The sequence below is a fragment of the Neodiprion fabricii genome, chromosome 4 (genome assembly GCF_021155785.1).
Source record: "Neodiprion fabricii isolate iyNeoFabr1 chromosome 4, iyNeoFabr1.1, whole genome shotgun sequence".
Lineage (NCBI taxonomy): Eukaryota > Metazoa > Arthropoda > Insecta > Hymenoptera > Diprionidae > Neodiprion > Neodiprion fabricii.
The window spans coordinates 35206871-35231386 of NC_060242.1; the positions used below are offsets into that span (position 1 = coordinate 35206871).

General features: G+C 38.6%; 2 protein-coding genes across 15 annotated transcripts in view; both read left to right on the forward strand.

Annotated features, from left to right (window-relative positions):
• Positions 1-22353, forward strand: part of LOC124181396 (mitogen-activated protein kinase-binding protein 1) — an 83804-nt gene extending 61451 nt beyond the window's left edge. For 7 of the 13 annotated variants that reach the window (XM_046567935.1, XM_046567938.1, XM_046567936.1 and 4 more), the window contains 23 exons: positions 5181-5403; positions 7179-7394; positions 7491-7673; positions 7792-7952; positions 8035-8371; positions 8473-8639; positions 8750-9077; positions 9176-9386; positions 9498-9747; positions 9834-10299; positions 10615-10683; positions 10989-11102; positions 11476-11651; positions 11751-12041; positions 12174-12324; positions 12543-12642; positions 15881-16015; positions 16273-16418; positions 16612-16819; positions 16915-17041; positions 17149-17339; positions 17593-17613; positions 18630-22353. In XM_046567935.1, coding sequence (XP_046423891.1) covers positions 5181-5403; positions 7179-7394; positions 7491-7673; positions 7792-7952; positions 8035-8371; positions 8473-8639; positions 8750-9077; positions 9176-9386; positions 9498-9747; positions 9834-10299; positions 10615-10683; positions 10989-11102; positions 11476-11651; positions 11751-12041; positions 12174-12324; positions 12543-12642; positions 15881-16015; positions 16273-16418; positions 16612-16819; positions 16915-17041; positions 17149-17339; positions 17593-17613; positions 18630-19000 — 4642 coding nt within the window. In that variant the 3' untranslated portion in view covers positions 19001-22353. Of the gene's footprint in view, positions 1-5180; positions 5404-7178; positions 7395-7490; positions 7674-7791; positions 7953-8034; positions 8372-8472; positions 8640-8749; positions 9078-9175; positions 9387-9497; positions 9748-9833; positions 10300-10614; positions 10684-10988; positions 11103-11475; positions 11652-11750; positions 12042-12173; positions 12325-12542; positions 12643-15880; positions 16016-16272; positions 16419-16611; positions 16820-16914; positions 17042-17148; positions 17340-17592; positions 17688-18629 lie in introns of all 13 variants that reach the window. The other 6 variants (XM_046567945.1, XM_046567933.1, XM_046567941.1 and 3 more) reach the window with 6 other exon arrangements.
• A 108-nt stretch (positions 22354-22461) lies between these two features.
• LOC124181398 (exosome complex component RRP42) lies at positions 22462-24339 on the forward strand. Of its 2 annotated transcripts, none has more exons than XM_046567948.1 (6): positions 22462-22660; positions 22851-23047; positions 23123-23288; positions 23403-23597; positions 23915-24088; positions 24166-24339. In XM_046567948.1, exons 1-6 carry the CDS (start codon positions 22604-22606, stop codon positions 24268-24270), a joined length of 894 nt encoding a protein of 297 aa, XP_046423904.1. In that variant the 5' UTR covers positions 22462-22603; the 3' UTR covers positions 24271-24339. The 2 variants fall into 2 exon arrangements, with proteins under 2 accessions (XP_046423904.1, XP_046423905.1); XM_046567949.1 differs by having other exon boundaries at positions 23933-24088; positions 24166-24335.
• Positions 24340-24516: the final 177 nt, after the last annotated feature.

Consider the following 24516-nt stretch of genomic DNA (forward strand, 5'->3'; position numbering starts at 1 on the left):
TCAAGGCATGATGCATACATGAAACAATGGTGATAAAATTTGATTTATTCGTCAAGGTATTTTTCTTGGTCACCAGGTGACCTTGGTCAACTAGCAATTTCCAATATTAGGAAATATGTAATTTGAATTCCACTGATCTTCAAGTGGTTACTTAACGTTTGAAGATGTTCGGTATATCGTTGATTTTCAAGTTATTTTCAATATTAAAGTACAGCTCGAATTCCAGTGTTTTCCACTGATTTTTAACTAATTCCTTGAAGAGTAAACGGCTCCCCGATGCTAGCGATTGATTCTGCGTTTGGTCGTTCATATTTGAAAAACTAGCCGTCCAGGTCTAAAATACAAAATGAACGTTTCAAAGTTAAGGATAGACAGAAAAATAAATTACGTAAAACAGAGTAATATAGATTTTGTTACATACGTATACTCAAAGTTATGACTCGAAGAAGACAAAACACCATGAACGGTTTTGTGCAGCACAAAAGTTTTCAACCCATACGATAATAAATGAATGAACATAAATTGTAGGAATAACAGGGCTAGATGTGACACTTGCTTCCCAATCGGTGAGTCAAGTCGATGTGCATGTGTATCTGAAGGCTGATGGAAATATTACATACGATTGTACGATCTCTCGTCTATATTAGATACTGTTTTTTTTTTCAATGAACTTGGCTCGATCGGCGACCGCCGATCTTGATCCGTAAGAGGAAAAAGTTTTATCCAGGATTTATTGCATCTGTATAAAAAAAAAAACTACTACTGCATTCGTTCGGAAAGAGTAAATCAAACACTCAGTACACGATCGTACACCACTCCTGGCACTTTTACCCGTAACTACCTTATACCGCAACTACGTAAAAGTGCACGCGAATACATACTTTCTAACGGCTGATTTCATTCAAAGACGTGAGAAATTTCCGTACCATGGATGCAAATTACAGCCATCAACGATGCAGCGTGCCACATTAACCCGAGGTTTACCGGGTCGTCGGTTTTTCTGCTGCCGTTCAACGTTCAATCGATCTCTGTATTTGACCAAATTCCGATCCGGGGCATACGAAATTTTCTCATCGCGACACGGACTTGGGGGAAAAAAAGGTGCACGAGAAAGAAGGAAAGGCTTGGAACGTGTCGTCCCGCACTGTAAGAAGCAATAAAGACTTCCTTGGATACACCGATAACTTCGCTTCCTTCAGGGTACTTACTTGTGTATTGACAATGAATTGGCAATTATCATTCGCGGTTGACCCAGTAACCTTTCGCCGCTGGCTCTATGCTTTTCCCTAGTAGGTACCAAACACGATGCGAACAGTGTACGTGTTGTTAAAGACACCAACACAGACTACGCCTTCCTAGATATGTAGACGTTCAGGTCCTGGGTACCGGAACGTCCTATATAGATACGCGGCCGTGCACGTTGCCTCTCTCTCTCTTTCTCTCTCTCTCTCTCGTTCTCTCTCTCTCTCTATGCTCGATTTTCTCTCCTTGTCTCTGGGTTATATTTACGAGCTTTGTAGGTTGGATGATAGCTAGCTACACTCACATACACGCGAGTTACTCCCGTAGAAGATGAAAATCCACGTCGAGATGTACGTACACATACCTGTAATATCCAGCAATTCTGAACACGAAAGCTTCTCGAGCCTCAGCTTGTGCACGCGCTGGTTTTAGTGCACCACCAGGTCGGTAGGGCTGCACAAGCTCTCTTCGAAAATGTGTTTATTTATTTATTTTTTTTTCTACCTCTGCCGTATTCTCTCTCTTTTCTTTTTCCTCTTCTTCACCTTCGCAAATGCCGGCGCAAAGTCTCGCCACCGCTGCTGTGGAGGATGTGAAGAGGCACTCGAATACCGTGGAAAGAGGCCTTAGGCCACTCTCACATCGAAAGTATCATGCAATACCTACATTCCCAGGTCCATTGAGATGAGCCCTGCAGGTATTTTGCGGACTATGCTACGATGTCGATCCTTTATAGGCGGTCGGTGTGAAAATAACCTGATACTACTATAGGCGATCACTGACTTACTTGATACCTTATTTCTCTTCTTTCACTCTTGCTCCGGTCTCGTGTGAGAATTCGCAAAGTCTTAAGTCAGCATCTTTGGCGGTACGACGTGTAGCTGAACTCCTTTTCAGATACTTCGACTGACAATGAACCGAGTTTGTGCCGGAAGCGATGGTCCCAGTCTCTCGACCTTTCAACGACTTATTCTTTCGCCCAGTTATTCTGTTAGATTTTACGTTTATAGACAGAAATTACCTTTACGGTAAGGTATTTAGCAATATTTTCAATCATTTGACAGTTTCCGATCGTTTGTTCTTTCTCACTTTCTTTTCGCACATCCAGTCATTCACGTGCGTAAGGTCTTTGAACCGAACTCCGTCTGTCGGAGGACACTTCAGACTCTGAGGCTTCTGTTTTTGGTCGCTGAAAGTGAAGTAACCGGAAGTGGAGTGCCACGCTTATATGGACGCTCGGTTGGAGTTATAAATCGTTATGTAATAATGCGTTCGTTAGCGAACACTCTTTAATGAGAATTATATTGCGATCGGCGAATTTATTCAGCTGCGTGAATCTGGCTTAAATTATTAGAACCAAATTTTGCCACATGGTCGTTTTCAATTTCTGAAAAGTTTAAGCTTTTTCAGACGCCTTAAGACTGGAAAATAAATTTTGATCCTCCATTGGAGAGATTTATTGAAAACTTCCTAATGGCTATAATTAAAGTCTCGTTGTTTATGAATCATCTAGAGTCGATCATTGTTGATAAATAATTACTAATTAAAACTCAAGTACACCGAAGTGGTTCGTTAATATTTGCTACGCGACATATCTGCCGTATAGTTACAGATCGAAAGTAAACTTGCCCCCGGGCTGCAAAAATGATTTTCGTTCGACCAATCGACTCCGATTCGGCACACAAAAGAACTCAATCGGAATGGTAAATTTCGAACTTTCTTAACCCGCTGAAGTGTGGTATAATTCTGGTATGGATACAGTTGGTTCGAAATAAAATTAGAATGAACAGAAGACGGAACGAAGTCGTCACATGTTGACAGAAAGTGTGTAATATACGTATACGTATAGACGACCGTCGAATCTGCGTTAAACGTACTTCAACTTACGCGTGCGGTCTTGTGGTAAAAGCGTACAGGCAATTTCGCTGGGCTTTTTCTTTGAATAAGAATTGTAATTTAAATATAATTGGCTCGAACAAATTGGGTCGGTATATAGTTTGAAGTAAAAGTTGAACCTCATCGCGGATTCTTACGGACGTGATGCGCGATATTTGCTATTCGCGCATGTATCTGCGCTTTAAATTCACCGTTCATTCATCATCATCACATACACACACACCTATAGCCTATACAATACCATACCATTTGTTCCAATAACAATAATCTTTTTATCAAGCGGTTGATTTTATCTTCGTTATTAATGTAGGTTTCGGTACTTTAGTATTACACATAACTGGTAAGAGTGTATTATATATGTATGGTATAAACATGGAGCTATTCCGACCTATTCGATCTGCACGCTTGAAACTCGAGGGAAAATAATTTCTAACCAATTCGCATCGCGTCGTATTGTCCGTATAATAATTGCTGTAAATTTCGCGTCATTACTTTACATCGAACTATCGACTTCCAGAAGCTAAACTCGATTCTCGTTTGCGGAATTGGCGAGTTCAGCCTGCCGTGATTTCGTTATAACTATAACCATGACGAAATAGATCCCGATGTAGTAATTTTATAGCCCAATAAAAACCTACGGTGCACCTGAACACACGTGTGATGAAAAGACTTTCGCGAATGCAGTACAGCATACGTCACACTTACAATAAGTACAATTACAGTGATCGATTATTCGTATGCATACATGTGTACGAGTTGAGTTTGGAATGCAGCAGCTTCGAATGCCGATCGATTTGAATCGAACTAGGTTCAACGACTCGGCTATCGAGTATGAATAGAGGCAAACGATTTCCCGTTTGAAATATCCATTGATAGTGAATAATTTTATTAAAATTGTCAGAATACCTCGGAGGGTTTTCATTTTTTCGTTGACAAATATCCACTTACCGGAGCTTGATTTTTCCCACCAACATTCACGTACGATTATCGACTTCACCAAAGTAGCTTATTTATAGAAATTTCATTACTTAGTAACAAACTGCGATTTGTAATAGATTAGTTTTTTTTCTTGTCACTTTTGATTTGGTTTTTGGGCTGTAACTTTTGAATCATCGATCGAAACTATTTGGGGTTGCAGCGGCAATTAGTTTCTTAGTTATATAGGAAAATGTTGCCCAGGGTGTTTTCTACGATAAGTTCGTGATATCTGCCGGGGCCGTCTTTCTCTCCTTCTCTGTCTGTGATCGAGAATCATGCCCGGTGTCCCGTGACTGGTATAAGAGGCCAGGTACTTGTTGGCCTGAGAGAAAGCAGCGTGAACCAAACCAAGCAGAAAGGAATGAAATTACTGTTGAAATGCCGCCGGCTGATCAAGGTGATATAGCTGGATCCTCGTTTCTCGTGAACTTGAACTTCCCGTCGATCCGTCCCGTCGGATCGTCAACCCGCAGTGCTCATTCCCCGGGTCCTTGGATCCCGTTCCCAGACTCTCTTCGACGGATATCGGCACGCCGGGTTGAGGAATTCCCATCCGGACTACCGGACGCCGGCTTATTCTGACCCAGAATGTCGGAACTGGCCGTTACAGGGCGAAGTACTCTCGATTCGATCGTCGGAGAAGCTTTGATTGAAACTCGACGTAAATGCAGATATTCTAACGAGTGATTGTATATGTATTAACTAAATTTCATACATTCCCAATAGTGCAAATTAACGAGTTTTCCTAAACATTGATCGTGACGGTAGCGTTACCGACTTCCTCGTCCTCGTAAAAACAGAGTAGATACAATAAATAACCCAAATTACCGTGTCTTTGTGTCGTTATTTGGCTCGAGGCGACTCGGATTTGGCTGCGTTTCGATCTGACTCGTGCCTGCCACAATAAAAACCGTCTGTAAAAATGTCGCGAAGAACCGTTATAGGCAGTTTGTATTTGACGTATTGTTATATATTTAAATCGGGGACATGGAACCCCCTTCAGCAATCGCGAATCCGAAGCACAATATCATCTCTTCTAATATAATTTTCTTCTATTGTTCCAGATGCACGGTGGTGTTGTTCAATCCGCGAAAAAACAGTCAGACACATGTTCTCAATGCGTGCCGAAAGACCGTTACGTCACTGGCTTTATCCGGGGATGGGAAACTTCTTGCTACCGGCGAATGCGGCCACGTGCCGAATGTCCGTGTTTGGGATGTCGCCGATCCTCACAATGCCGTTCAGATCGCAGAATTTCCCGGACACAAGTACGGCATCAATTGCGTGGTAAGTTGATACGCTGTATCGACTAGTCAGTTTTCAACATTGTTGGAACTGATTGGTACGGATCTCAAACAGAGATTCTTGAGTAAACTAACGCGAATGTCGAGCAACTGGATTCCCATACCTCATGTATGATTTTCTTATACATATAATGGAACTGTACTAGATTAGAGGTACTTTTAAGCTTATAGAGACTAATTTTCAACCGACTAGATCCGCTTGATCCAACTTGAACAATTTTTTGCGGTGCAATAAATTGTTCGAGATTCTTTCTCGGTGGTTTAGTTTTCGGTAAAGGCTACTGAAAATTGTCTAAGCATTGAATCGAATGGTGATGCAAATCATCTAGCTCCGTAGACTTTGCAGCTTCTAACAAGCGAGCGGTGACTTTAACGCACGAGTAGGAGATAACTCTGGCCATGTGTGCCTATTGGAAAAAGACCCGCGTGCAGAGCAGTAGCAGCAGCAGCAGCAGCAATCTAACGGCCGATCCTGAGCTCTATATCTGAGTCTCTCTTTACGCCTTATATGCCTACATTGCACTTATGCATGCAACATCTCGGGTATACGGGTATAACTGGTATAGCTTCGTGTCGTCCGTCTCATGCTAATTAGCGATAACCGATCGACGGCTCGTCGGCAAGTATATAAGCTGCAGTTACTTGACTGACACAACGGGCGGAAGAGGAATACGCAATTTGAAATATGTATAAGCAGCTGCAAGCAAGAAATAGCCGATGCATCTCGATGCGTAATTGCTTATTTGTTTTATTGAGTATTCTCATGTCGCTTCGTTTTATTATCAATTTTTTATTTTCTCATCGCACAACTCTGCAACAACGAGCTGTATTGACAATTTTACACGTTACGAATGCGTTAATTATACTTGTATACCTGTTTATGAATGCATATTTTACATACGTTGTATGCTGCGGGGCAATATATACCTTATACCTAATATGCGCTACAATACATGGGCGCGCCGCTGCGGCCGTTCCTGTACGGAAATTGCTTAATATGCCCACCCATAGGATCACGTATAACGGTGTTTCGCGTAGCTACACGATCTCGCGTTTGTTTCTTTTTTTTTAAATTTTTTATTCCTTGTTTCGTATGCCCCGCGTATACGTTATGGTGTATACGGCATTTGGGAATTTTTTCACGTCCCACGGGAACCGCAAATACGCATTTTGTCACGTGGAGACCTCAAGCAAGACAAAATAAACCATTAGAAACACTCGGGGTCTCGACGTGCTGGTTGAAAAAAAGCGACTGTTACGTTTAATACTGCACAATTGCTACTGCTTGTTGACCCTTCACTTGTTGTTTCAAACAGCTGAAATAAGTAAGAAAGTAAGGAAGTTGTCGCTTCTTAAAGATGAATCGGCCAGCCGTCCGAATCAACAGTTGCTAAAGAGAAAAAACTGCGTAAAAAATCTACAGAGGAATGGTATTTGCGCCAATGACAGTGAATAAAAACATTCCTATATTGTGTAATAGAAATTAATCTGAGCAAATTCGATCGGCACAAGCTAATATATCAACTATCTGGAAAAAAGGTTTACAATTAGAATGTTCGAATCGATTAAACCGTGATATTTTTTTTTCTCCATTCCCAACTCTTGATTCATCCTTAAATTGCCGCTACCCCCTGTGATTGGAACCCCAAACTCGAAGACTCAAATAACTTCTATAGCCGTATCAAAATATCACTAATGGCGAATCAGTCTTCCGTTTTTTTACGCGATCGCTAATTCGATAAATTTGCGATTTTGCAGGCGTTTTCACCAGGCAACAAATACGTTGTCTCGGTCGGTTCCCAGCACGACATGATCGTCAACGTCTGGGATTGGAAGAACAACGTGAAAGTGGCCTCTAATAAAGTCTCGAGTAAAGTGAAGGCTGTATCCTTTGCTGAAAATGGCAACTACTTTGTCACCGTTGGAAACAGGCACGTCAAGTTCTGGTACTTGGAATACTCGCGCAGTGCCAAGGTAAGAATTTTCATACTATCCTGCAGTCGTTGGAGATCTTAATTATTATTCATAGAGGGTACCGAATGATGAAGAGATTCGCACTTTTTATTTCAGTACAAAGAGCCCGTACCCTTGATGGGTAGGTCGGCTATTCTCGGTGAGCAAAGGAACAATGATTTTGTCGACGTTGCCTGTGGACGGGGGGAAATGGCTGACTCGACTTACGCCATTACAAAGACTGGACTCCTTTGTGAATTTAATAATCGAAGGCTTTTAGATAAATGGGTTGAGTTAAGGGTGAGTTCCGAGACGTTGCAGTTTTGTCCTTCGTTTCAATAAATGCATTAATTGGTTTAACCTTAGGAAACTATGTGAACCCCGTAATCGAATTTACGTGACCGTCTATTTTTCACAGACAATCAGTGCAAATTGCATGGCTGTTGGTGCCGAATATATTTTCATAGGCTGCGCCGAGGGTATAGTGAGGTGTTTCAGTCCCGTCTCGTTGGAATTTGTAACGACTTTACCCAGAACACATTACCTCGGTGTTGATGTTGCCCAAGGGTTGACCATCAGGTGAGGAATTAATTTCTGAGAAAAAAACGTCGGTAACCGTATTTTGTATTCCTTAATCAAAGATCCTTCACCTTTTTTTCAGTCATATGTCTCAGCATCCAGCAAGCGCCAAATATCCGGACACTATTGCCCTGGCTTTCGACGAGTGCCATCATAAATTGACTTGCGTCTATAACGATCATAGTATTTACGTTTGGGATGTGAGAGACATAAGGAGGGTTGGAAAATCTCACTCGTTTCTCTATCATTCAGCGTGCATATGGGGTGTGGAAATGTATCCTACGGGATCGGATTCTGTCACCGCTATGCCACCTGGGAGCTTTGTTACCTGTTCGAGTGACGACACTATTCGCGTATGGAATCTAGAGAAGGATTTACTGCCCGATGACACCATGTATAGGAGGAATATCTACAGCAATGTAAGTGAAAAAGTTACCATACTAACGGAAAATTTTGAAAGTAAGTATGAAAATTCAAAGATTTTGAATCAACTAATTCATACGCCATCTTTTCTTCTCAGGAACTACTGAAGGTGTTGTACATCGATCCGGAATTGACGTATTTAAAGGATCTAGACTTGGCTGCAGCGGGATCTGCAGAAAAAAGTGACGCGTCTTACGACGGACGGAATGGTGTCAGATCAATTCGGATCAGTCCTGATGGGAAACACCTTGCATCTGGTGATAGGTAAGCGGAATTTTTTGAAAAATTTACCTTCTCATTAAGCGATCTCAAAGTTGCCATGGAATGTTCTTAGTTATCTCGGTTAGTTGTCATTCTATTTTTTCTTTTTTCAGGTCTGGTAATATCCGAATTCACGAAGTGTCTACTCTAGAAGAAATATGCCGTGTCGAAGCACACGACGCGGAGGTGCTTTGTCTTGAGTATTCTAGGTACTCTAAGTTTTCTAAAGAAGATACTCCTAAGCTGTTAGCCAGTGCCTCTAGAGACCGACTGATTCACGTGTTCAGCGTGGATCACGGTTACAATTTCGTACAAACTCTTGACGATCATAGCTCGTCCATAACGGCCGTCCGATTCTTCAATCAAACGAATCAAACCAACCAGATACAGATGGTCTCATGCGGTGCAGACAAGAGCATAATTTTCAGACAGCTTCAAGGGGTGAGAAAACCTGTAATAGTTTTCCTAGCTATCAAAAAACATCCGTACGACACATTCAACTAATTTTTATTCACGTGTTCCCACCTTTCTCGTTTCAGACGCCTGGCGGGACGCCACAGTTTGCTAGAGGCCATAATGCAGCTGGAAAAACAACGTTGTACGATATGGAAGTGGATTCAAGTCAAAAGCACGTTTTAACAGCTTGCCAGGACAGAAATATTCGTGTTTACAATGTAGCTACTGCCAAACATAGTAAAACGTTCAAGGGATCCGCTGGGGAAGACGGATCTCTCATTAAGGTTGTCTTGGGTACGGAATTTACATTAATAAACCATTTTTCCCGAAATTACATGGCTCGGTCAAGGTTCGTACTACCTTTTGTTTGCACACCTTAATTGTTTAATAAAAATTTACTTCTAGATGCCTCAGGGATATACGTCGCTACTTCCTGCACGGATAAAACACTATGTGTGTACGACTACTACAGTGGAGAATGCATGGCAACGATGCTGGGCCATTCGGAGCTTGTTACAGGTCTGCGGTTCAGCCCCGATTGTCGACACTTGGTGTCGGCGAGTGGAGATGGCTGTGTTTTCGTGTGGAAAGTCCCCCACGACATGGTTGTCACCATGCAAGCCCGACTCGCTCAGCAGGCAATGCGAGCAGGAAAGTGAGTGGATGAGTAGCTGACATATAACACTTTCACAGGGGAATCAAACAGACCGAGTATTAATAATATCTTGACATTTTTTGTAGAAGGCCACAACTGGTCAATGGAGGTGGCATTGCTCTTCATCTAGACAACGAAACGTTTGGCGCTCCACCCCCAGAATTTCTTGACCCAAATGCGAATCCTACCCCTCAAGGAACCGGAATCGACTATCGGTTTAGCGTTGGACAGCTACCTCTATGGGCTAAGAAACAAATAACCACTGCAGCTGCGACAGAAGAACCGCCTGCACTTGGCGGCGGGGTCAGAATGCTTGGCGTTGATCTGCCGAAAGGGCGATGGGCACAGAGAGTTCAACAAAGCGATGGTATCACTGTCAAGTCAGTTTACGATAGTGATCCAGTCATTCCATTCCCATCTCCTCGCGTTGGTGGCGGAGTAGACTCCGATGGTGGAGGAGGCGGAGGTGGCTCTAAAGACAGCTCCATTGATAGTGGTACCGAAACAAAATGTAGCAGTGATTATAGGCGAGATACCATGATCATCAAAAGGGTTGGTATTTCATTATTCAACTTTGCTCTCGATCCTAGGAAGCATGTACACTGAAAATAATGTGATACTAGTTAGGTTTTGAATGGCAATGACAAATCATTACTATTATATGCTGAAGTTCAAATTTTTTCACCTACAGCTTTTAAAAAACAATAAATAATCGGCAAGAAACTCCTATGCCTTGACAACCTGTAACAAACCTGTTTTGCTTAAGAATTCTGTGCAACTAAAAGTTATCCAATTTATACAGACTCCCTTTTACATTTTGCAACTGCAATGCAAATTTTATAACAATCATTTTAACAACATTTTTAGGACGACGAAGAAAATGAATTTCAGCCATGCCCAGATAGTTACAGAGAACTGACTGATGATTCAAAACAGGTACTAACTTGTCATAATAACAATAAATCATTATAACTGCAACAGTTCACTCAGATTCGAACGCATGCGAAATAATTGAATTTGCTTATACAATCACGATATAGTTTGCGTATGTGTTGTCCTGTTTGTTCTTTGCACTTTTATGCTTTGCCATACAATATCACACTTACTCGTAATATTAAATTTGACAATTTTACGATACAGTTTTGTTATGTTGTCATTCAACTTTGAGTTTATCAGCAGTCCGTTTGTTTTGATACTAGCTGCTTGTTTACAACTACAATTATTTTCAATGAATCGCATAGGTGATGGGAGGTAACGTGACCATAACTAGAGGTAGCAATTTGACGGAGTTGACTCGACATTCAAGAAGCCGCCATCACACGGACGACAGCAGCCTTGGAAGTTTCAAGTTCGAGGTACACGACGTTAGACTGTTGTCTCAAGGAAGATAAAATACAAGTTCCTTTGAGTGTATAAAAGATTATGCCTCAGTTTCTACTTTCATTTGTTGAAGGTTACTTTTTTAAAGCACAGCTTTGCCTTGCACCATTTTTTATTTTTTTTTTTAATCTTTATGTTATTTCTAATGCAATGTGAGGTTTCATTTACACTTATCTAGAATGAGCACACAATTCAAGAACAAATTTGCTCACCATAAAATCAAATCTAGTTATATCTTGACATAGAGCGATAATCCAGCTATACTTGTCCAACTGCATTCAATCAATCACTGGCAGACAAAACGGCCTAACGAAACTCCGTTATTTTTTTTTTCTTGGTATTATTCAGGACCATGAGAGTACCGAACATGATGGTGATGTCGAAGACTACTCAGAGGGAGAGAATGGTACGACTGGTTCCGAAAAGTCTCACCATCATCATCCGCTCATGTATTATCCACCCACCGAAGATATTGTCTCGAATCAATTCACTGTTAACGCCATGGACGTTGAAGAACTCAGGAAGTTAGTAATTTACTTATATATATTCTATTTACTTCACTTGTTTGGTAATTCAAGTTGCATATCAATGATATATTTAATTAAATATTTGAACTTATAAAGATCTCAGAGGCGGTTGAAAAAACCAAGAAATGGAGAGACTGCACGAACTAACGAGCTCACGGCATCTGGTAGTCAGGATGACTCAGACTCAGAAGGTGGAGCATCGACACCAAGTGCAGAGCGCAATCCTCTATCTATGCTTTCAGAAGTCAGCTCTGAGAGTTTTGACCAATTGGCCAATCAAAGTCATCGTGAAAAATATTTGAAGAGCGCGTTCGAATCTCTGAGCGGTGCTGAAGAACCAACAAATATATTGAAGACGACTAGCATAAGTTCAAAATTTCATGGAAGGTAACGTGTACTTTGTTACTTACCGATGTATGTACAATGTACATACTAATGTCTAAATGAACAAATGCAATTTGCTTCATCCAGTTTCACTATATAGATGCGAATCATACTGATATATTTTGCATTCTGCAGGACCAGTTCCACTGGCGAAAGTGGGGCAGGCAGGGTCAGAAATGTCGCTGTGATAAATGCAGCAAAACATACGAGAGGTGATACAGATGCAACTAAGAAGCGAGAAGAATTACAGAGAAGAATAGAAGAAACTAGGAGAAAATTACAAAGTGTAAGTGAATCTTTAATCTGAAGAGTGGGGTGAAAGGCAGAGAGTGGCAGGAGTGGTCTAAACGTTCTGCATACGCTGATCACGTACGAATAACAACCATTAAAATCAATTTTACATGATCATCTTGTAGGATAAGATTGCAGGCCATTTCGTAAATAATTTACTGTTGATTTTTTTTTTTTTTTTGCAATAATTTAATACAAGTGTTTGATTCACAGGTTGGATATCGATCATCTTTGAAATCAAGTCAGAGTATTTCCGATCTCAGTAGTCACATTCCTGCAGAGAAGCATCACCGACAAAGCAGACTGAACACAGGTAATAGAAGCGGACAGACAATTCAAAACGCAAGATTAACTAATACTAACAAACCTCCACCAAACCCAAAACCCAAATTTAACTCGTATCAACTAGTTAACAAAATCCCTCTTGTGGGAAATGTTTTTCCCAAGTCTAAAATGCCACGTGAACAAATATTGCCCAAAAGTCAGACGACTGCTTGTATAAGTGAAAAAATAAAACCTAAAGTTAATCCCAAGCGCCCGATGACATTAAGCTTAAAGAAAACTGAAAAGTACAAGCTGTCTTTGAACAAGGCCAATCAATCATTGCCAGAATCGCCGGTCTGCGAGGAACTAAAGATTCTTAAGGAACGTTGCAGAAAAAACGCAAATCGATTCGCCCGATTTGCTGCTAAGCGAAAATCCTGTAGCTATTTTATTGGACTTAATGACAATGAAACGGAGCTAGAAAATATAACTAAATCGTTTGAGAGCCTACCAGCTATGAATGAATACATCGAACATAAATCCGTTGAAGTACCCGGTAACGATGATGATGGAAACGGTAGTTTCAGTGACGATTCTTTAGAAGGGGATTTCAAAAATCCCCCTCGAAGATGTGTCAGTGATTATTTATTATACAACTATCCGGAACTTTCAGAGAATCAGAACTATCCAAATTACGAAAATCTACGTAGAAGGATACTCACTCAATCGCAAGAGAGCATTTTATCTGATGTATCAGTAGAATCCTTCTCTAAAGGCAGCGCCGAAATTTTAGATTATAATTTCGAACATGAGAGACACTCGAGTGCCAGTTTTTTCCTTTCACGACGCAAGATGCAGGCTTGCAGAAGTCAGGAGAGTATTTTGACGGACGAATCTGATTACCAGATGTTTCCACTGAGGGAAAATACTGATCACAGAAGTACAGAAAGTGTTCTAACTGATGATTCAGACTCCATGGTGAAATCTGCACCATTAGAAATGCTTTTTGACTCGCACTACAAGCGAAAGAGACAAAATTCGGAAACTTACAATGGTCCTTCCAGTAACACGACTGAATCCAGTGCTCGAAATAATACTGAGAAAAGCTCTGATCTTCCTAGCCAACTGCGAGCTGTATTTAGATCGAAGTCATTACAAGACACGAGATTAAATGCTGTAAAATTGGTGAATAATTACCTCGAAAATGAAGAAACCCATCGTAAAACTTCAATTTATTATAACTTTAATTTGGATGACAATAATAGTAAATCTGATAACATAGATGATACTTGCGATATAACTTCAAAGGGCAAAAGTAATTCTGCAACAGCACAAGGTGAGCCCAAATCCATGTTGGTATTGAATGATTTTGTTGCTCACAAACCACCAAAACCCAAACGAAATTCAGCGAGAACTCAAAGCATGCGAAACAGGGCAAGGCCAGCTTGGAACAAATATAATATGGATACATCGCAGTCCCAGTATTCGGAATGCTTGAAAAATTATTCTTGTAGTGATACTTGCGATAGTATAGAACTCATAAAGACTTCAGAGTCTTGTGCTGTGCAAGATGTTCAAAGTTCATCGAAAGAAGTCAGTGACGTAGAAAGCAATAAAAAGAAAAATAGATCCGAAGATAACTTGAAAAAGTTTGAAAACTTTGTTCAGAATTCACATCTCTTACCACAATCTTGCGATATTCAAATGGAAAAAAACAAGTATCTTAGTTTACCTATGAAGCAAGTCAAACGGAATTCTTATTTTGGAAGTGAATCCGGTTACGAATCAAAGTCCAGTTGCGAAAATCAAAGTTATAGGAACCCTGAGAGTATGAATCATACAACCGACAGTGAATCACAAAACTACGAAGACTCGTTAGGGCAAGAATCAGTCAATGAGGTCCAACAGAATAAACATTTTGAAAACCAAATTCCGACTAAAGACACACCCGAACGCTATGATTCTCTAGAACCAAACTTGGATCCCCCCCATAATTCTCAAGTTGCAAAAATTGCGCCGACTATTTTGAACCAGCAAGTTGAAGGCAAACACCCCCGAATTGAAGACAAAAATGTGGATATTAGAATAAGTAGGGCGATTGAAGGAACTGTCAAGTTACTCTCAAAAGAATTTGAAAATTTAGTCCGTAGAGAGACATACTTTGCCCAAAATAAGGATTTCAAGCAAGTACGCCGCCAAGATTCGAACGAAAACTTTGCCAAGCTGGAAGCTGAACGAGATACTAAGTGTTGGATGCTTAAACGTGAAGCTCGCGGTCAGTCAGGGGAAGATAGCGACTGTGCTGATGTATCTACAATGGACAAGTCGATTTTTGAAAGTGGATCATCGACGTCAGCATCTAGCTGTACGAACTCCCCAAAACGGCTCTGGCCTCCCGCATCCCATTGCCAAAGTCATGCAAAGTGGACAAAGAAATTGCCAACTATCAACCAAGTGATACTTCCATCAAAGCAGCATTACACAGGTACCTCAGAGTATTGGAAAAAGTGTCGGAGACCAAGTTTTATATTTGTTTACAATCCAGTCATTCTACAATTTCTGTTCAAATGAGTAAAAGTTGATTGAATTGTGGTCATTGGTTTCTGACATTTTTTCCGTGTAATACTCTCGGCAGGTGCCTCTCATTTATGTGTATTGTGCAAGAAAAATCAGTTTATTATTGATAGATGTTGCTGTTGATTTCTTTATTTATTTTAGTATTACGGCGATAATAATTGTCAAGTGGTAGCTAAAGAATCCCGGCTTTTGACAAAGAATTATTTTGACTTGTTTGGTTCAAGGAGACAGCAATTACTTTTCAGTTTGAATGTTGCATTGAAACTCTGCTAAGCAGGGACATTTTAGACAATTTTATAAGCTTAAAAAATGTTTATTATTTTCGCATGCAGCGCAGTTTATGGCATGTTCTTACAGCAGCACCCTATTCACAATCTCCGTTTTACCTCGCTTGATATCCTAATCCACATCCTTTTTATCACTTCTAATGATTTCTTTATAACTGATTGAAAATTCAATATTTTTGATTTCAAATCTTTCATTATGTACTAGCAGGCATTAAGAGCATACAAATTATACTTTCATACAGTCCTTTAACCTAAAGTGTACAAGTAACTGTTTATGTATGTTTTTATATACGATCTTGATTCGTTTCTAAATTTGCTTGGGATCGCACAAAGCTGATCGAAGAAATCAATTATTCTCACATTTCGACATATGTATTATCTGGAAGGTAGATTAGTGCATGTGTGTGTGTGTTGTGTCAACAGTTGGCACTAGTGGGGGGCGGCTGTCCTCAAAAATTATTGACAGCGAGGAAGAGGGAGGTGGTATGCGACGTGCCTGCTCACTTAGCGACCTCTCCGTCAGTCCACCAAACCGGTTACTGCATGGTCCGATAAAAGGTATTCAAATGTCACCCACGATACCAACCCTTGTCAAAGAGAGAAATCAATAAAAACTTTTCTTGTATTTCAAAAACTATTACAGCCATTGCTTGTGCTTAATGAGTAATAAATGTAATATTCACTGCACACGCATTTACACTAAGTTCGTTATCTCAAATAATATGTAGATTTTATTTCAAAATTGTACGTCGATGAGCAATAGTATTATATACAGTACTCCTTGGGCAATTATTCTTATAAGTAATGACTCATAGTTTCAGGAAAGCTTAGCACCAAAAACGGAACTAGCTCTTCTAGGGGGAATGGTAGCGGGGGCAATGGAGGTCAGTCAAGACATACCGCGGGGAAAGGCTATGCTAATCACATGACACGCAGCAGCAGCGTAGGCGTATTGAATCAGGTAAATGAAACTATCTTCTTCACTGATCGGTGTAATTTCTTCAGATCTATTATGTTCGACAAGAGGTCATTGAAGAAGTGAAAATTTCACTAGTGGATCTGAATGTATCCATACTTGAGTTCTTAATTTGCATAAGAATTTTAGAATTCTGAACTGAAATAGAAAGTATTACTTTCATTTCATTCTCTTCTAGCAAAGTGACTCCGAGTCAGACGTTGGTATTTCTAGTGGTGGAAGAGGTTGGAGCAATCAAAACAGTGGAAGCAGAATAAGTGGCTTAATGAGGCCAACGATTAGTTCACAAAATAAAGCAAATCATCAAATGAAATCCACTTCCTCTTCGGGAAATGGTCTTCCCTCGGTGCTACGGAGGCGTGGTATGCAGGGAGCTTATTCCAGTGGTAAGTAAAAACTTGAATAAAGGAAATTACCCAGTGAAACAAACTCAGCCAATGTATGATGAGAATGTTTAACTCTGCTTGCTTTTTGTGACCAGTGAATCTAAGTCAAGTAGGAAATCATGAAGACTCAAGTTCAGAGGACACGTCTTCCAATGGGAATTCAGGAAAACCAGCTCTACCTCCGCGGCCTAGAAGTATCAGTATCGATCACTCCTCAGCCAGGTAAGCTAAACTCGATTTATATTACATTTGGGTTGTATTTATTCATAATATACCAAGTAGGAAGTTAATGTGATTTTACCTGTGAAATTTATATCTTACACCTCAAGCATACCAACTGCGATGGTCAGAAGATCAGGATCGGCTGCAACGATGACCAATGGTAGGGGAGGAGCAAATGGGCCAGCTGGACAAGGGGGAGGCAGGTTGGCAACTGCAAACCGAAACCAACTTGAACCAAGCCCTCAAGAGCTTCCAGTCAAAGACACTGATCATGCAATCGATATTGCCAGTGCCGAATGTAGGTTTTCAACATTTCTATTAAATATCTCCTTGTGGATTTTGCATCTCTGGATAAGAAATGTTATATTTATCCTCCTTGATTCGAATAATAGTAATATGAAAAAGGCTTCAGTTCAATTTGCTACTTGATATTCATCCAAATAATGAAGCATATATTTTACTACATTTAATTGATATGCTGGGCACAGATTCATCGTGTTAATTGCACCTTGATTAACATAATTTTTAATACTAGCCTTTTACTCCCACAGTAGTCATGGATAACAGTTTAGGTAAACTAACGCCGCCTATTGAGAATGCCGTGCTGTGAAATTAATAAGCATTTCATTCAATAAATAATAAATTTGTAAGTGATCATGCTATGGTTGACAGTTTCATTCTCAAGCACTAGTCAATCAGAAAGCAGACTAGAACCTAGATGTTTGGGCTGATTGCTGTACATAAACGCTGAATGTACTGATATGATTCAAATGGAAATTTATTCTTTTTACTGAGGACTTATTTTTTACACTCTTGCATACAGTATCAAAAAAGTAAAAGAACACTTGTGAAGATCTCGAACATTTTTAATTTATAATGACCAAAATGCTTATTTTTTTTTTTCATCAGAACTTCTTGTTAGCACACGACTAGTAAACATTGGTAATTTTTATTGGCTAAACTAAAATATTGATCACAGCTTTTTGTACAGCTTCAGTGTTTCACAATATCACGGTAATAGGAATCATACAGTAATTACAATCACTTGTATGGTTTTTAAATATTCATACGTAAAATTTTACGTTTGAGTAATTTTTTAAATTTACATTAGGCCACTGTTTTCTTTTAGCTATCAATTTCGTCTTCAACTTTATAATAATTTAGTCAGATATCTAGAAAATAGGTTCGCTGACCATAATATACGATTAACATTTGAATTTTGATTCAGATAAAGTCTGGAATCATTAATGAAAATAGCATGATCTCATACGGATTTTAGACAATAATAATTAACATGCATGCAAGCCTGCACCTTATCTTCCACCTTTGATACAAAAAATAGTCCATAGAAATTCCAATATACATATGTACATAAAGTCATACGTGTTGTCCAAGAATGTGTAATTAATTTACATGCGAATTGTAACTGCACAGTGACAACGTACCATAGATTGATTCTCAATTCCGACTGGATTTGCTAAATATTTTTGAATGGCGAGATCTCAACACACAAATTTACTTCACCAAAATTGTCCAATAAGGAATATTTTGAACTGACGAAAAATCTTTACATGTTTTTTACACGCAGTGTCTACTCAGTTGTGCAATACGATAGCAGATGAATTGACAAGGACAGCCGACAATGTGGTACAGCTCTACAAGCGCCTAACACTTGATAACTCGGGCGACCCATCAGCTACGGCTCTTGATAGAGATACGATGCTGCGTGGTTTAGAATCGTCAGTTAACGAGGCTATGCACACTCTGAGGCTAGTGGCAGCTAGTGCTGCGAACCACAATGAAGACGGAGGACATACGAATGAAGCAACAGCTAAGTTCCAAGAACTTGTCGCTGGACAGGATCAAGGCAAAGTTGTGAACATGATGCAGCAGTACTCCGAGCTGCTTTTAAACCTAATGCAACAGAGAATGGGTGGACCCCAGACAAACCACACGTAAATTTCGCCCTTGAGATAAATAAGCTCTCACAAACGTTGAAACAATATATTTCATGAGTGATTTCTTCAGTACCGAGCCATTCCGCGTAGTTTTCCAATGAGTATGAATAATGCTCCCTTCTTGACAAGCAACTAGAACGTATCTGGATTGCAATGTTGATGAAATAAGATGTATTGAACTCAACACAAAATCGCGTCTTAATTCTGTAAAACCTACGCTGTCTGATGAACTTTTGGTTCTCGTTAAAATCAAAACAACAATTTTTAACTTGCATCCTCGTTAATAGGAGATATCTAAAAATGATAATGGACTTCGACTGTCAGCAATGGTTAAATTAACAGTCTACGTTCAGTAGGCTTTAACAATAGGCTGGCAGAAGTGTTCATATCAGAAAGATATTTGAAAAAAATTCTATTTGGATGAAAAGCATGATCGATTATCCAAATAAAACAGGTGTAAATTGATTTTGCATAAAAGTATGGATACGAAAAAGAATGGGCAAGTATAATATTGTCCGTGGTAACTGATGAAAAAAAAACTTCTTCAGATGCAATTGATTTTTTTTTAATTGCACAATATATCGGAATACGTGTATATCGACCTTAATGTTTCGAAATGAGGCCATAGGCCAAGAAATGCCAATTATTAAAGACTCGTAGATTATGCTATCACCCAGAAAATTAATTATTTAAATATTATACAATAACGTAAGCTTATCAAACGGGGTTTCAACCATTAATCGAGAGGCTTGAGTCCAAAAGTTATTGCTTTCCGAATGGTCGCAGTAATATTGTGCACCTATACCATGGAACACAATTTTCTTAGCTCTGTTATCAGACATATATTACATCTTTATTTTCGGTAAATACAACACGCCAGTAAACACAAATAATTCAGATCTAATTGCATATTGAATAAACCATTAGTGTGCCGAGTCTGTGATTATTTTGTTTTCCTGTGCAAATATTTTAATTCCAATTACGACCATTGGGATGCTTGGAATTTGACATTATCACCTTACTAATTGTTATTATGTAATAACTAAAATATTTTTTATAATATACTTGCTTGCGGTAACTTGTAGTTTTAACAAGGTATGGAGATGTCTCATCTGAGTATAAGTAGCATATGCGTTCAAGTCGTTTATGACTTTAATATTCATACATGAACTTTTATATCTAGTCTTACGTTAGTTTTATGAAATTTTACATGAGAAACCTTACAAGTACCCAATTGATCAGCAACTAATGTACGATGCGAAATGCAATATATATTTGCACAGGCTTACAAATAATCTTAGTATGCAATAGTGTATTTTTATCATAGAAGTGGATATATTCAAATATTTTTCCACAAATATACATGTAAGTTTTAGAAAAGTGAGGTGAATTTTTGCAAATCCCTAGTTGAGTAAAGTTGTGTTTCAATTTTAACCATTGTGCTCAATTAACGAATAATGATATACAAGCGATTTTGATTGAAAGAGGAATTGTGTGTACTTCAGGATGGAATTGAAACATTTAAAAATGTGTATTATTAATATTATTAATAGTTTTTGCTACCCTAGTTCTATTTTTTCATACACTATTCCTTCTTTATTTATTGTAAAGTCGCTCATATAGTGTGACAAATAAAACCGTGCCATTTAGATTAGAATTAGATTCGATTTTCACACTCAAATACAATGTTTATCCCAATTCAATTTGACAGCAACTTGGTTCTACACATCTCTGCGATAACACGCGGTAAGATTTTCGTAATCAAACATTCACGCTGTATCAGTAGATATTCTGATTTGTTGAATCATTTTTCACCTCAACTGAACCATACCTACATATTTAATTCTTAAGAACCGTAGTGACTTAGTGTCATACGTCTTGCTACATATAATAAGTCTTGCTCCTGTTTCATCTCTCCGTTCTAGAAAACAATTTTGTACTGTTTTTCGCACCTCGAAGCGTTAAGCTCTTGTAAAGTGCTTGTATTATTTTCAAGATATACCTACATCGTAATGTAAATATGTTCGTCATTTCGTCACAATAATTACCTGCTATGCCAAACTGTTATTTTGCTATTTTTCATCATTTGCCGATTTTTAGAAGTGGTTGAGATGTAAAAATGCAAGAACTTCTTACATATTTCAGTATTAAAACTTTCTTTTAATAATACACATTTACCTTCGGACGATTTGGTTGCTAGTTTTATTAAAGCAATTATGATCATGCATTGTTATAGTCAAAAAATTATGTTACCCAGGAAATCGTATTCGAAAACTTGATTCGTCGAATCTCATTGAAAAAACATTAATTAAGCATTTATCTATTTGAAGGCAATGATTATCATTCCGAAATAATGGTACTATACTGATAACAAATAATCACAATGATAACCATTTGAAAAAAAACGTGAAAATTGAAACAGCTTCGGAAAATTTGAATTATGGCTTTGTACATTGTTTCGAATGTTGTATTAAGCTTTAGTATTACATATTGATATTCGTCTTTTTATTTGTACATATTTATTTGCGCTATTTCGGACTAAGACACTTGACTTCATAACATATATACATATAAACCTGCAGGTGTAACGTTTATTGTGTACGAACGTGTAACTTTTATTAGTGTACCGTTTTGTATATTATGTTAATAATTAATATATGTATAATAGTTATGTTTCAGTTTAATGCATCTGTAATATTTTTCACACGAATTCACTCCTTAGCCATTACATCCTATCTACCTATTAATATCTTCGTATACTGCTTAGTTATCATCATCGCCATGCAGATTAAAAATACGTTTCCTCAAAATATGTATCAACATTTAAAGAAATATGCAGACTCTTAAAGCTATGTAACCAAACAAATGAAATAATTAATTTCACTCTTCCGATCACTCATATCCAGTAAACACTGTTATACGACTGGTGATCTCTACAGCGATTAAAACTACTTGCGAAGTAACGTACTTGAAACTGAATTTTTGCGTTATCTTGGTGTCGTTTTGCTGGCGTTTGCGTCGGCGGCAATGTTAATATTGTAACTCTCGTTGGAATTACGTAATAAAATGTGGGTACTTGAGCTTGTGTGGCAAATAAGTGGCGAAAATTAAAATGTTGCGAAAATTATGTTTTGTTGCAAGATGCGGTGTTATTCGTTTAAAATCTGAATCAAGAGTGTTTTTGCAAGAATGCTGGTTGACGCAGCAACCTTATTCATTTCCAGACATAAGACGTTTACAAACTTCTTTTATCTGCGATGACTACTAGTTCATTAGAAAAGGGGGTAAGACGGGTGATTTCACCCTTTGTAAAATGTCTGAGAAATAGCATCGAATATCGATTAATCGAAGCTGTGAGAAACATCTGGCGAAAATAAACGATTATTGAGAAAAAAGAATCGATCAACGATCTCGATTGATTGACAAACATCGTCCCTCCCACCCCGCTGCTCGCCAGTAATTATCCGTTGACAACGTGCTTTGGCGTACTCGCGTATTTTTAGGTTATAAAGCTGCGTCTTTTGAAAGACACTGAAGCAGGTTTTTTAATAGAGAATTAATCAGCGACCGCATATGTCTCATCTCGAGTACTGTCCCAATTAGAATGGCGAATACATTGTTGAGCTTAGCTGAAAAAACATTTATAGTGCACGGGGTGGATGTGAGTTGACTTCTTCTATTAGTACTTTCGAATTTAATTGTTGCTCCGATCGTCATTCTCTATACGAACGATGCCACCCCTTTCAATTTGTACGTGATGGAACATTACTTTGATTCAAAGAATCACGGCACTTTTGATCACACTTTTGAATTTTGGTGAGAAAACCTTAAATCTTGCATATTATTTCTAGGATAACTACCGAACCGATGGCAGAAATAGATCTGAATATCGCCCAATAGAAGTGGAAACAAAAGTCTTACCTCATACTAGTGGTTCTGCTCGTTTACGACTAGCAAATACTGATATTCTAGTCGGTGTTAAAGCCGAGGTTGACACACCCTATCCCGACAACCCTAATGAAGGAAAATTGGAATTCTTTGTTGACTGGTTCGTAATCAGACATAAACTGTTTCTTATCATCCAGATTCGCATTTCTTATGTCAACTGTATTCCAATTTTCAGTTCCGCCAATGCTACACCGGCATTTGAAGGGAAAGGAGGTGACAATTTAGGTACAGAAATAAGCAATACTTTAACGTTAGCTTACCAGTCATCTCATGTTCTTGATTTAACAACACTGTGCATTTTACCTCAGCAAAAGTGTTGGAAATTATATGTTGACGTTTTAGTGAGTATCCAAAGTTGTCTTATTCCTACATTGCTTGGCAAATAAAGTAATCTTCATTAGTCCAAGCTTTTCAGTTGAATGAACAAATCTTTGAAATAATCTCACATTCCACAGATTCTTCAATGCGATGGCAATTTATTTGATGCTGTAGCATTAGCGGTTAAGGCTGCATTATACAGTGCACAAATTCCCAAAGTTACAACTGCAACACTTGACGGTGGTAAAGCTGACATTCAATTATCAGACGATCCTTTCGATTGTGTTAAGCTGGATGTTAGTAGTTTTCCTGTTCTGGTTACCCTCTGCAAAGTAAGTTGCAAGTAATCATATGCAATGTATAATATAAATAGATTTACCATGACCAAATTTTAGTTTCCTGTTGTATGATGTGCCCCAGGAATTTTGGGCAAGGAACTAAGCGCAGTGTTCAGACTTTCAAATAGATTCGTTGAGGGCATTGCTTATTAAAGAACTCCTAAAGTGATTTGTGAGTTCTACCAGTTTCACGAATTCCATAAAATGGCTTAAATATTCTTTCCAAGTTTCAATTTCATAGCAGTATAATTGTTATATTTTTTTTTTTTTTTTAAGTTTTTGTAATATGGGGTAATCTGGTAGCTAGTCAGAATTTTACTTTTATACAGATAGGAGAAAATTGTGTAGTTGATCCAACTTCAGAGGAGGAAGAGTGTAGTGCAGCAAGTATAGTTGTCGCCGTAATGCCCAATGGTCGTATAACGTCTGTGGTGAAGACGGGATATGGCAGTCTTCAACCCTCGACATTGGTTAAAACAGTAGAGGTATGAGATTTCAAATAAATGTCTATTCGTTTTTAGCGCGATCATTTATAAGTGTCTTGAATGATTTAATCTTCCAGCTCGCAAAAGACATTGGAATTAAGTTGAATGCAGGAATTATGAATGCATTGAAGGAGGAGGACGAGTTAGGTTCACAGAGAGAAATTTTTGGGTTTCTTAAATAAAATTCACATCTAAGAATTGTTTAATATTTTTTATGTACATAAATTATATTTTGAATCAATAAACAAGAAAATAGAAAGTAAAAATAACGTCGCATATTAATCAAACTTTCGATAAGCGTACAGTTCTAATCACGTCTCGTGAGTTTGATAATAGACACTCCTGAGAATATAAGGATACTGTTGATATAATATAAAGTTTGCAGGTTAGCAAGCTGAGCGGCGTTACTTATTGTTGGAAATCTTGAT

Coding starts and splice junctions, on each gene's coding strand:
- LOC124181398 (XM_046567948.1), top strand. CDS start 22,604: ATGGCGAATACATTGTTGAGCTTAGCTGAAAAAACATTTATAGTGCAC. Junction 22,661..22,850: donor TTATAGTGCACGGGGTGGAT/GTGAGTTGACTT, acceptor TATTATTTCTAG/GATAACTACCGAACCGATGG. Junction 23,048..23,122: donor TTGGAATTCTTTGTTGACTG/GTTCGTAATCAG, acceptor TCCAATTTTCAG/TTCCGCCAATGCTACACCGG.